Below are 13,331 nucleotides of genomic sequence, written 5' to 3' on the forward strand. Positions count from 1 at the left end.
GATACTGATTGGTCTATAATTTGCTATTTCTGTCTTGGTGTTTCCTTTATACAGTATAATTATTTTGCCCTCTTTCCACTCCATTGGTCCCTTAACAAAACTGAGGCTTAAATTAAACAGCTTCTTGTAAACATGGACTATATACCATTTGATCACATGGCAGAGTTTGCATTAACATTCTGCAATGCACTATGCATCCCCAATTCATCAATTTTTCATCAGTCACATCTAGTACTGCAATAACACCATCTGAATGGTACACACTTGCAAAATGATAGTTCAATAACTCAACTATTTCGTTTGCTTCTGTTATACCCTACCATCAGCATTTTTAATCATGCTTCCATGGTCATTCCTTTTTGTACTTGAGGGATAGCCTGAAGACTTCAAGTCTTCAGGATTTCTTTTGGCCTCAGTAGCTAGCTTCCTCCCATAATTAGCTTTGGCTTTCCTTACCATATAGGTGATTAGCATACCCATGAAACTGGTCTTGGGTAGGCTGATCACCTTTTTCTTTTTATTCCTTCCAGAACTTTTTCTGCGACTCCTGCTTAATGATGCTATTCATCATCTAACTCCTGCTCGATTTATCCTCTAGCTCTGGGTATACAGTCTGCTATTGCTTTCTTCAAACACCCCTTAACTATCTCCCATGCACTGGCACCATCTCTCTCTCTCTCCTCTATATTCTTATGCCATGGCAATGCTGCAAGCTCATTCTCAGCCTGTCATAATCACCTGATTTATAATTCCACATAAACTCCTTAAAAGAAAATTTATTATGTTTGCCAATCACCCAGGTGAAAATCACAGGATCACTTTTGCCAAGCAAAGGCAATGTGGCTAGATTGGTCACTGATAAGTTCTCTGATTCTATGATCAGATCCAGCACTCTCAAACCTCATATCTCCTCTGTTACATGTCTCAAGTAATTATCTCTTAGAAGCTATATAAATTTCATTTCTTTCCTTCACTGTAACCATTTCTCCTTCCAATTTAGTCCTCATAGTTGAAATCTCTCATCTCAACCTGCACTTATCATGCTAATTTGCCAATGCATGATATTTACATTCTCCCTTATACAATGGTGTCCAAAAACCTAAGGACAAACACTATTTCTGAAGATTACAACCACAAATTCAGATGAATCAGCTTGTAGCAATTTGTATGACTGACAATTTCAAAGAAAGTGGGTACACATTCAAATTTTCAAATCATGCACAAAAAAGTCATGTGGTAGCACTGAACAGGATAAAAGACAAAAGGCTCTGCTAAGTGAATTGTGTTTGAAGGAAGATTTTTCTCATGAAGAAATAAAGTTGCAAACTTGGATGTCTTGTAATGCTTCAAAGACATTATCTTGATGATTTCATGTGGGGAAGAATTATTGGAAAGCTTGAAGGCCACAGAATTACTGATACCGCCAGAGTTTGGAATCTAGAACAGCATTTTATCCAGGCTGTGGGAAGCATTTCAAATAAATGGAACATGTTCCAGACATTTGTTAAGAGGTCACCCTTGCTCTACTACAGAGCATAAAGACAGATTTCTGGTTATAACAGCAAAACATAATCGATGTACCACAGCAGGTCAGTTTGCAAGTCTGCTCTATTCAAGTACAGGTATGCAGATATCTCAACTACGGCAAGGTCTATATGCTCAAAGGCCTGTGTCCCTTTATCTGCAGCAAATCATAGAATATGTTTTCAGTGGTGTTATTATTCGATTTTAGATGACACATGATCTGGCATGAAAGTGGTACTGCTTAGCATCACAAGAATGTTTCAAAAGGGATAGAAACAGCAGTGCTGGGGTCATGGTGTGGGGGGGCATTATGCTTAATGGGTGTTTTTTCCAGCTACAAGTGCTGTAAAAAGGGACTATGACTGATCACTGATATTGCAACAAAGTTCTTCAATGTCATGTTTAACTGTGGTGATGTAGGCGAAAAATTCATTTTTATGGATGACGATACTACACAATATTGTACATGATAAGTAGAGATATACTTCTGCAGACCGATGATATTAATCGAATCGAGTGGCAAGCATACTCCCCCAGATCTCAAATCCATAGAACACATTTGGGATGCAATAGAGAGATACATTGCTGCTCAAAATTCCCCTCCAGAAAACAAACAAGGCCTTATCCTTCCTATGAAGGAGGAGTGGGCCAGTTTGCTGCAAGAACTCCTGAATGTTGTGAGAGCTGCATTGTAGTTCATGGTGGATATATTCCATACTGAAATGTCTCTCTGCATAGTTTTCTATAAGCAATGTATATTAATTCCTTAACTATATCCTAATGAAATTTATAACTTTTGCCAAAAACTTATTGCAATTTAATCTGCATGAAATTTACATCACGATTTTTGTGTAATATAATTTATTAGTATGCTGGCAATAAATTTATGTCCACATTTGGCTGAAGTCATGAAATTTTTTTCATATACAGGTCAACCAGGTCAGACATTAGCCGGCCTGGTTGGCCGAGTGGTTAGTGTATCCACTCTCTAGCCAAAAGGCTGTGGGTTCAAATCCCACCGTGGGTATAGATGTTTGTGATTGTCTGTGGAAATACCAGTGGTGGTGGTGGGCAGTAGATGGCATTGTTGATGGTAGTTGCAGTTCATTGTAGTTGGTGATGATAGTTGCGGTTCATTGTATTTGGTGGACTGAGTGGTGGAGAAGGAGAGTTTTAGAATAGGTGCCCTTCCTCGATGAGTCTTTGGACCCCTTGGAGGTGTAGCGTAATAATAATAATAATTTCTTGGCCTATAGTAGCAACAAATTATATATTTTATCCTGTTGGCCGCTATCTCACACCAGATAGTCTCATATGACCTGCCTCTACATCTCTGTACTTCTGATATACTTCTATTCTTTTTGGCTTCAATTCTTTTGCTATTATTAGCACAACTCCTCCTTTCATTCTGTTCCCTCTGAATATACTATATCCCTTGCATTCTATTCCTAAGACTATATCATTCTCAGTCAACCAAATCTCACTAATGCCTATAACCTTTAGCCAAGTTAAGTTAATCTATGCCAAAAACTCCTGTTCCTTATTCTGAATACTTCTGGCATTAGTTCTCCATTTATACTGTAGTTACTCAAATATAACTTGCACTTTTTTCCCCAAAATTAAAGTTAAAAAATCGTGGTGCAAGATATATACGGGGATTTTCAGAAACTAAAGTTTTTCAGGAAATAACTAAATTGACATTTATAATTAAATCCTCGGTATTCATTATAATTTCTCATTATTTATAAAATGAATGAATTTAAATTTTAATTATCAACATTATTTACATGATCTGTGGCTCACCTTCTTGATGCGATATATTTGAATCTTTAGAGACAATGCTTCTGTAATTAAACTAAAACAAACAGTTTCATTATTGCTTGTCTTTTTATAATTTCAGAATCATATGATCTTTGAGTTTAAATCCAGCATTGTAACTTGAACGTTTCTCCATATTTCAAGCAAAAATTACCAGTGATTTCCAAGACTTGATATACATTATGAACAATCCCTTCACAAATGACTAATAAGAAGTGAAAGCAGAGCCCGAAATGGACAGCAATGGTAGTCTGGTAGAGATAGCACAGCAATGAAGACATGCATATGATTGGTGCAGTACTAACAAACGAGTGCACGACTCAATGACAAAGGCAAGCCGATGATTGTTGAGTTGAAATGCTGAGATCTAAAACTGCCATAACAACATACACTATCTATTTCTTAAAGTTTTAAACTTTTTTCGTGTGCAAGGTATACACAAAACTTTTTAATTTCTTTTTTCATAAAGTAAAATCAGGGATGCAAGATAAATGCAAGAATGAGTTATATTCGAGTAAATACAGTATAACAGAAATTTAGTAATCAATTTTAAAATATCTAGTTTATCTTTATTTATTTCATTCCTGTTTAAGCAGTAGAGTTTCCTTGCTTCATTTCTTTCATCTATACATTTTTCAGTTTCAGGGGTAATCCATTTTTTTTAGTCTTTTTTGTTGCTGTTTCCAAGAATTTTGTTGGAAAAATCATTAACTGGATTTTTAAGAATGTTTTTCATATTGTCTTCTAATGTGCTGTGTAAAGATGCTGCAATTTGTGGGTTATTTAGTTTGTTCCAGTTGTACTGTTTCATTTTAGGCCGGTTATTTTTAGAAGCTTTTAGTAAAGTTTAATGAAGGCACTGATTATTCTGTGGTCAGAGTTTAGTTCAACCGTATTATATGCTCGACAATACTTGATCGATCTGATTCACTTTCCATTGATTAGGATGTGGTCTATTTGGGAATGAGAACCATTTGGATGTTCCCAGGTCCACAGTCTTCCTTTTGGATGTGGAAATTTGGTTTGGGTAATTACCATGTCATGGCAATTGCAGAAGTTCATAAGAGAATGTCCATTGTTATTTGTGGTTTCATGATATGTATATTTACCCACATTTTTACTAGCAATGTTTTTACCAATTTGGGCATTAAAATCGCCGCCAATGAGTGTAACATTGTGAACTGGGATGTTCATGACAGTTTCAGAAAGATCTTTATAATAGGTGTCTTTGTCTTCTAGTGGAGCACATTCTGTAAGAGCATATGTGGATATTATTGTCAGTTTTGGGTTGGTACTTATGGTTATGAGGAGAATTCTTTCAGACACTTTTTCAATTGATGTTACTTTTTCTGCTAGTTCCTTCTTGAGCATTATTCCAACCCCTCCAGTACATCCATTGTTTGCTGAGATATAAATAAATCTCCATTTTTTGTCAGGTGATGATGATTTTCTTTCACTTCATGATTATCAGTTCTCCATCTATGTTCTTGTATACATATAATGTCTATGTTGACTCTTTTTGCTCCTCTAAGTAGCTCAAAAATTTTTCCAGTTTTCTTAAGTGTTCGTATGTTATATGTTGAAAAGATGAGATTAGATTTCCATAATTTAATTTGATCACACTTTCTTGTATCTTTATTCAACCAAGAACTTCCTGGAAGGCTTTGATCCTTGGTATGCATAGTAACAGTAATAATAAAGGTAAAAGATCCAAAGGATGGCCCAGAATTAGATGGATACACAAAATAAAAGAGGACCTGAAAACCAAATCACAACAAGTGACACCAAACTGGACAGAATTGTTCGGACTCTCCCGGGACAGACAGAAGTGGAAAGAGTTCATTCGGCCTCATCATCATCCACATAGATGATGGAAGAGAGAAGAAGATGCCTAGTAACTATATCAGCAGTTGAGGCACAAGTCTGTGCGGAAGTAGCTGATATTATCTCGTTTCCTTTTTCAATCATTTAATATCCACATATTGGCCCTAACATGTTTTACCAGTCATGTTAGCCTACTAGGAATTTACCCAGTGTTTCCCGAGGGGCACCACGAGGTGATATGACTTGAATTTTTACCCCCCTTTGATACATATGCTGCGGCCACCTGTAGACTTCCATAAGGTAAGGAGTTTGATTATTGAAATGGATTAATTCCAGTAATGAGATGTGCTGTTACCACTAAAATTGCATGATATGCAAATTTTTAAATTTCCAGGGGAATGCAGAACTGCCACGTTTTGTCCAAGAAATAAAAGTTTGGTATCTTTAACGTATATTACAAAAAACCCAAGGTAAAAAACTTTCTACATATATACACAATATACATAGAATTTTAAGAAATTTTATCGAACAAATGACATTTCCAACTATTAAATAAATAAAAATACAATAAAACTGATTACCGTAAAAAGGAAATATTTCAATTCCTGAATTTTAATTTTCGAATAGCAATCGCTGTTTACGTACTAAAGATCATGTGACGATTTATGAGCCTTAAAAAAGTGATGTCATAACGGTTTTGCTTGAACTAACCTAAAATTTTACGATTATTATAACTCAATTCCGTCAATTTTAAAGCTTTTCGAACATTCAATTGCTTTTCATATTTCAATATCGAATACTACAAAATCTTTAATTTAAAAAATGAAAGCATGTTATTGTTCACCGCCACAAGCACACACATATATATTTCTAACAAACAATATATCATTAATATAAATACAGTACTAATATATAAAATATAAAAATATAAATATCTAAATTCGTACAGATGATAGTCGCGCCATGAGTTTGTTTTGTATCACATACGCACCACCTAGCTGTAACAATGGAAAAGAAATTTTTTAAAAAAAAGTGGTAACTCTGCATTTATTTACTTAGACCTGTGTAGCTCACTGGATGTGGCACTTCCATCCTTCGGGCTAAGCCGCACGAAGATATACTTAAGTTCAAGTCTAGTCGCCGACTCGATCAACTTTTTATAAGCCGTTCATCGATCAGATCCCGAGTTTGCCGATCTATGGAGCACGGGTAAGTGGGTTTTTACTGCGGGAAAAAGTGCGTTTTTACTGGCAGCATTTGTTTGACTGTCTCTTCATCGGTTTCCGCTTATAATTATTGATAGATACGTCCAGTTATCTCTAATTGGCTAACAGAGGAGACTGAACTGCTCACTCAGTCTCCAAAAGTTAGATAGGGTTAAAAGGCCCTGCTCACTCCCTATAAGGGAATGAAAGGTGCTAGTGGATAGCTGATTATAATATAAACATATCATGGAGTAAAGACTCATTAAAGGAGGCAATACTAATATGCAATGTGAGGGGATAATATCCATCATACCTCATCTTAAATTTACTGAATGTTTGTGCACTTACTATTTCATCTGCCAAGCATTCCACTCACCAACTCTTCATGCAATTAAAACTCATGCTTTACACTCTTATGCACCATACACCTTTGCACAATCTCCAAAAACTCTCTCTTGTTCCTATCCTTTTCCTTACTTCAACCTTTTAAAAATATTATGATAATGATTATGTTATACCTGCAAGGATGGCACCTACTCTACAGCTTTCCGTCTCCACGGCATTATATACACCAACGCCATCTACTGCCCACCACCACCACCACTAGTATTTCCACAGACAATCACATTCGAACCCTCAGTCTTTTGGCTGGAGCATGGAAACCAACCAGGCCGGCATTTTATATTAACCTGATACTTATTTTGTTATTGGTCTCTTTGAACCTTTTGTAGACCTTGCTTCATGGATATCTATCTGGTAAGTTTCTCTTAACAATTTATATGTCTCAATCATATCACTCATCTATGCCTATTTACAAAACTCTGCAAATTATATTACCTCAATCTCCCATCATAGTAGTAAATTTTACACTAACCTGGTACATATTTTGTTATATAGGCCTCTTTAAAACTTTTGTAGACCTTGCATCTCTTCTACAAATCTAGGCGATCAAATCTGTGTCCATTAGTGATATAATTAAAGTTACATTAAAATGAACACATCACTTCTTATCTCTTCTGGTCAGTTTTCTTACTACAGTCACATTTTTTGTGTTGATTTTATCACTTTTGCAACATGTCTTTTGAGCGTGAATTCTCTATCCAAAAACATGACAACGATCACTCGATCTTGTACCTCCTATAATACATCTCCGCACCTTTACATTTTCCAGTTAAAGTGCAAAACCTTAAATGTATTCGTACTAAATTTGAATCCTCCATTTGTATTCTCATGTAGCCATACAATTAAAATTGCACTGAAGCACATATACTAGCTTGCGCAACTTACCACCGTCTGCAACTAATTGAATATACGCTTGCAAATTACTTGCATTATCATTGCCAAACAGATTAAAGAGATCACCAACTCTTCACGAGAATATAGAAATTGAAAAAAAAAAAAAAATCAGCAACATCTTTTATTTCCTTAGAGGGTGTAGGCGAGGCCAATTTAGTTATATATCTAACTTTTGGAAACTAAGCGAGCAATTCAATCATCACTGGTAGCCAATCAGAGATGGCTGGCCCAAGAGTATCACTAATTATAAGCAGCATCTGGTGAAGAGAAAACTGATAACTGTCACCATCTCATAGCAATTATATTTAACATGTTATGCGATTTTCTGAAATTTTGTGGGTTGTATGTCGATTTTATTGAGTTAACAGAACGAAAAACAACGACTTTCGGAAGAAAAATCCCGAATTCCCTTGCCAGAGTCGACTAACACGAGAACCGGTCGAAGAAAGGATTACACAAAGTTCCTCCAGTTGGCGACTAGAATCGAACCTAGGCTTTTCTTCGGGCAGCCTAGTGCTGTGGAAGTAAACGTCACTTCTACTAAACTACACAGGCCAATTACTGTATGTATATGAATCATCACAATTAACTGTATTCACCTTCTTATAAAATCTACATAAATTAATGAAACAAGACCTCCCTTTAACAAAAGCATGTTGACCTCTACACAAAATTGTTTCCTTATGTAACCAGTCCGTATTTTATTCCTAACCTTAACAGCCACTTCAGTAATGCAAACAGGCTTGTAAACTGAAACATGTGTTCTGCATCAACATTTATTCAATATAATATAATAGTCACACTTCTTTCTACTCATTAGGAATCGTTCCATACACAACATTTTGTAAAATAATTTGTTATGGAATTGGGATTTCAATGGATATGTCAACAAAGCTAGTGTTGTTGATATTGCCTCCGTAGCGCAATTGGAAGAACGATGGTGCATTGCGCCCTTCGATTGGATAGGCCTAAGTTCGATTCTCGTCGCGATGAGAGGAATCTTTATCTGGACGATTTTCAATCGAAGGTGAGTTAGCCGATCTCAGACGGAGGTAGCAGGGTTTTTTCTCCCGGAAACTCGGGTTTTTCATCCCGCATACAGACAAATCGGCCCTTCAGAACACACGCAATTTACAGACATAGAATACCAGTTGTGGTGGTGGTGGAGGTCGGCGGTAGATGGCGTTGATTCGTAGTAGAGGTTCAGTGTAGTGGTTGAGACAGTTGTAGGTGTCCTCCCGCGATGAGGCTTCGGACTCCTTGGAGGTGTCAGGAATAATAATCATAATAATAACCTAGTTATAACTTCAAGTTTTCTACTAGCAAGAGTTAAAAATGTAGCACATGCAATTCAAAAACAGAAAAGAAAAGTTAACGAGACAGCATTTGCAGTAGTAGTAACTAACTACTGAACTAGCGATCAGTTCAGTATGAGAGGGCATGAAAGGGTTGTTGGAAGAAGCGAGAGTGAAAAGAGAGAAAGTCAAAAATCGTAAGAATATTATCTCGATATGATAAAATGAATCAAGAAGAGTTATGATGGCAAACGATTCAATGCATTGGCTATGTAGGAGGAATGCACGAGAGATTTGGGATGTGTGGAGTGAATTTAAAGGAAGACCGCATTTGTATAAGAGGGAGGGCCTACACCTGAATTCGTTTAGTGTCAGGAGTCTTAAAAAACCAATAATTGTCATGAGACGTAACACAGAGAGTCAGGGGACCAAATTACAATGGGAGGAATGGGGAGAATTGGGTATAAGAGCGATAATGATATGTAACTGTGTTAACGAGGAGAATGAATATAATCTTGGAAATGATTACGAGGAAAGAACGATTCCAATTTTGTATTCTTCCGGTTCGGACCTTTCAAACATGTGCAAAGATGTCTACATCTATAAAGCAGTAGAGAAGAATAGAAATCTGCAAGTTATCCAACTGTGTAATGCAAACTACAGACAAGAGTATACAAAAGAACATGCAGGTAGCTTATTATGTCTGTACACGAATACCAGGAGTATCAGAAACAAATGGGTACAGTTTGTTGCCTTAGTCAATATGTTAGGACTTCAGATTGTAGGCATTAGTGAGACCTGGCTATCAGAATCAGACATACTAAGTGGTATCGAGTGTAAAGAGTGCAGTTTTTTTAGGAAGGATAGACAGGATAGGAGAGAAGAAGGTGTATGCTGCTAATGCTATCAGATGACTTGAACCACGTTAGTGACGAGATCTATGATCGTAAAACTAGTAAACGTTTTTCATTTTTCATATGGCAGTGAGTATGAAGCCATGTGGTTTGATGTGGAATCTAACAAGATCCAATACATAGTGAGATTTTGTTACAGACACAGTGGATTGGTTGCTTGATGAAGAAATGCATCACCAAATATAAAGACGATGGGCACAAAAAGAATAATCATAATGGAGGCTTCTAATTATCTAAACATTGATTGGGTAGCAATAAAATTCGCATAAGAATGAAACTGAATTTGCTCAGCTATTGCAAGACAACTTCCTCAAGAAGCATCTGACAGAAGGAACACAAAGTCAAGGACTGTTAGATTTGATTATAGGAGAGTATCAGAGTGTGTTTCATTTAAGGTTTTAACTATTCTCTCAGTGTCGATGATACATATTTTTATCCTTTGATCAAGATTAAAAATATTTTAAAATACATTTAAAAATATATATCCTTTGGCCAGAATATATATTTTTAGTCCCCTAACAGAAAGAGACCACAGGATTGGAAAGAATGTATGGTAATCCCATTGCACAAGGAGGTGCAAAGACTGACGTATCCAACGATTGACCAATCAGTATTTCAGGATTAGTGGCGATGATTTTGGAAATGTTAATCAGGGCTTGCATTCAGAAATGGGTTGACAGAGAATCTCTACTTTGCAATGAACAGACTTTAATACGGGAAGGTCATGTTTCAGCAACTTGCTCACATTCTATATAATATAATAATGTTATGGCTGAAGCAGACAAGGGAAATGGATAAAGCATCATACTTTTGGATTTTGCTAAGGCTCTTGACAAAATACAGCATGGAGGACTGTTGCAAAAGTGGTACAAGGGGGATATGAGTCTGTAAGATTTAAGGTAACAAGTGGTGTACCACCATGATCAGTCCTTGGTCCACTGTTATTTAATCTGTACATTAATGACATTGGGAAGGATTTGACAGGCGACATACAGCTATTTGCTGATGACGAAATATACGCAAAGTTATCAGGAATGCTTCTGATATGCACTACTTACAGAAAGGTTTGAATAGGCAGAATTGTGGGCATGGGAAAATGACTGTCGGTTGAAGGTTCATAAATGTAAAGTCATGTATTTTTCATGTAGGGATCTTGAGGTGTTGGTTGATAGCTAGTTAAAATTCAGAGACTACGTAGCAAAGATTGCAAATACACCTCAAAAGATGATTGCGATAACTTTCACATGTAGAGAAAATGATGTCATTTTACCTCTTTTACAAGGCCTTGATAAGACCTCACTTGGACTATTTAGGTCAGGTCTGTATTCTGCTTTCCATTGTGATTCTGATACAGTGGAGAGAGTGCAAAGGAGCGTGTTAAAATGATATCAGAATTATAAAATACTGATCATGAAGACAGATTGAGAATTTGTAGACAGCCGAGACTAACAAACTGGAAAAAGAGGGGTGATATGATTGAGACTTACAAACTTCTGAAAGGATCATACGAAAATTATTTGATGTTTTTTTTTCATTTTATGGAGAGCGGGAAAAGAACGTGAGCATCATTGGAAGCTGAAAATGAATGCTGTGAAGAGGTCTAGATTTTTCTCTAATAGAGAGTTATAATTGGAATGGATTGCCATTGGATGTTATGAGTCAAACAGTGTGAATGAATTCAAAACGATTATGACAGATGGTGCATGTAGTATGTGGCCTTTCTCAATGAGTCTCTCTTAATAATAATAATGAAAATATTAGTCTTGTGTAGCTCAGTGGAAGTGACGCTTGCATCCTCTGCGCTAAGCCGCACGAAGATAGACTTATTCTTATTGTTACCCCGACTGGGGGAACTTTTTCTAAGACCGGTTCCCGAGTTAGTTGATGTCTGGCACCGGTAAGCTTTATCAACCAGTAAATCAAGCAAATCGACTATAGAACCCACATTATTTCAGACAGTAACATATCTTGTTAGAGTTAGGTACCAAGAGATGGCAGCACTTGTTTGCCGGTCTCTTCATTGGTGGCTGCCTATAATTAGTTATAGACATGGGCCAGCTATGGAACCGCCCAGTCACTCTCCAAATGCTAGTTAGGGTTTAAAGGCCTCGCCTACTCCTTATAATGGAATAAAAGTTTATTATTATGAAAATATTAAGTAACAGAATATGTTGTGTGTGTGTGCGCGCACACACACACACACTATCTATCGAAGAGTAAATCACCGTCCACAGATGATTGAACCAAAAAAAGACACGAAATATATTGCTTCTAATATTCTGTCCTTTTCCCTTCATTCCTGTTGTGCTGAATTACAGTCGTTGCAACTATTATTATTGTAACACCTCCAGGGAGTACAAAGACTCATCGAGGGAGAGTGTGCCAACAGCATCGAACGATTGCATCCCTTCCAACTACTAACTGCGCTCAAACTTGCTTAACTTTTTGCGGGCCATTAGTAGCTGAGGAGCTACCACTCGACCAACCTTTGCTGGCACAACTATCGCTGTGAAATCATTGTATTATAAAGATTACGTATATTATGGGTTTGTCTGCTTTGGGGGAATGAGAATCCTTCCTGGCTGTGTGAGCGGACCCATTCAGGCCTTTCGTGTCCTAGATTACTATCGAATCAATTCCATAAAGGGCATCGTCGAATCTGATTGATCTACATGTGGATCAAAAGAAAAGGTGCCTTTTCTTTTGATCCACATGACTAATACGAAATTCGAAAACACAGCTAATAGTAACACCCCCCCCTTACACACAGAGACAAAATACTTCTTATATATTGAAAACTGGACCAAGTACTCAGAAGACAGGAAATAGCTAGTTTTTATGTGTTGCTTTATTAAGATTACTTTTGTTGGTGGGTTATTCTTGGTGCTGCTCTTGGGATTAACATAATACTGTCTTTCTTATTAGCTAAATCATTGCCAAGTAGGCAAATATATAAATTGTGGCCAATATTCTTTTTCTTAGAGCTTTGCTCACTTTTTCACATATGAATGTCATTTTTTATACATTACTTATTTTTAGCATTTAGATGAAATGTAAATCGGAGTCAATGATAGCAGATTTTATTTGCATACCTCCCCCCCTCTCATCTCCTTTTTTGGAAGTAAAAATCAAGCCATAAAAATTAGTGCCATCATGAAAACGATGGTTATACTTCATTAGGCTAATTTAGCTGGTGAAGCATATAAGAATTCAAACACTCGATATGTGGATTTTTGGCTGATTCCGAAAGGAATAAGAGATAGAGAAACATGACGTGGCACCTCTATGTCATGTTTCTGAAAGAAAAATTATGAAGTGAAAGCCTTCAAGGAAGCAAACAAATTAGATCAGGAAGAGAGGAAACTAAAAACATTCACTCTGGAGAAACCCACTGAGTATACCAATTACAATATGTATCCTCTTAAAATATGGAAATTTTCATGATCTCTGCAAGA

The 13,331-nt window shown here is 36.6% G+C and overlaps 2 protein-coding genes across 4 annotated transcripts in view; both read right to left on the bottom strand.

The window, feature by feature from the left end:
* The window catches only part of LOC150104888 (STAGA complex 65 subunit gamma-like), a 134,749-nt gene extending 128,599 nt beyond the window's left edge, over positions 1–6,150 (bottom strand). Inside the window, exon 1 of one of the 3 annotated variants that reach the window (XM_090395405.1) lies at positions 6,114–6,150. The gene's annotated coding sequence lies outside the window, so the exon portion shown is untranslated. Of the gene's footprint in view, positions 1–5,747; positions 6,056–6,113 lie in introns of those variants that run through there. The other 2 variants (XM_090395406.1, XM_090395404.1) reach the window with 2 other exon arrangements.
* Positions 4,270–4,713, bottom strand: LOC150104889 (protein CFDP2-like). The gene has a single exon (XM_090395082.1). The coding sequence runs from the start codon at positions 4,711–4,713 to the stop codon at positions 4,270–4,272; it is 444 nt and encodes a 147-aa protein (XP_090251208.1).
* Positions 6,151–13,331: the final 7,181 nt, after the last annotated feature.

The sequence above is a fragment of the Typopeltis vanoorti genome, chromosome 7 (assembly GCF_054136105.1).
Source record: "Typopeltis vanoorti isolate ZY-2024b chromosome 7, IOZ_Tvanoo_1.0, whole genome shotgun sequence".
Lineage (NCBI taxonomy): Eukaryota > Metazoa > Arthropoda > Arachnida > Uropygi > Thelyphonidae > Typopeltis > Typopeltis vanoorti.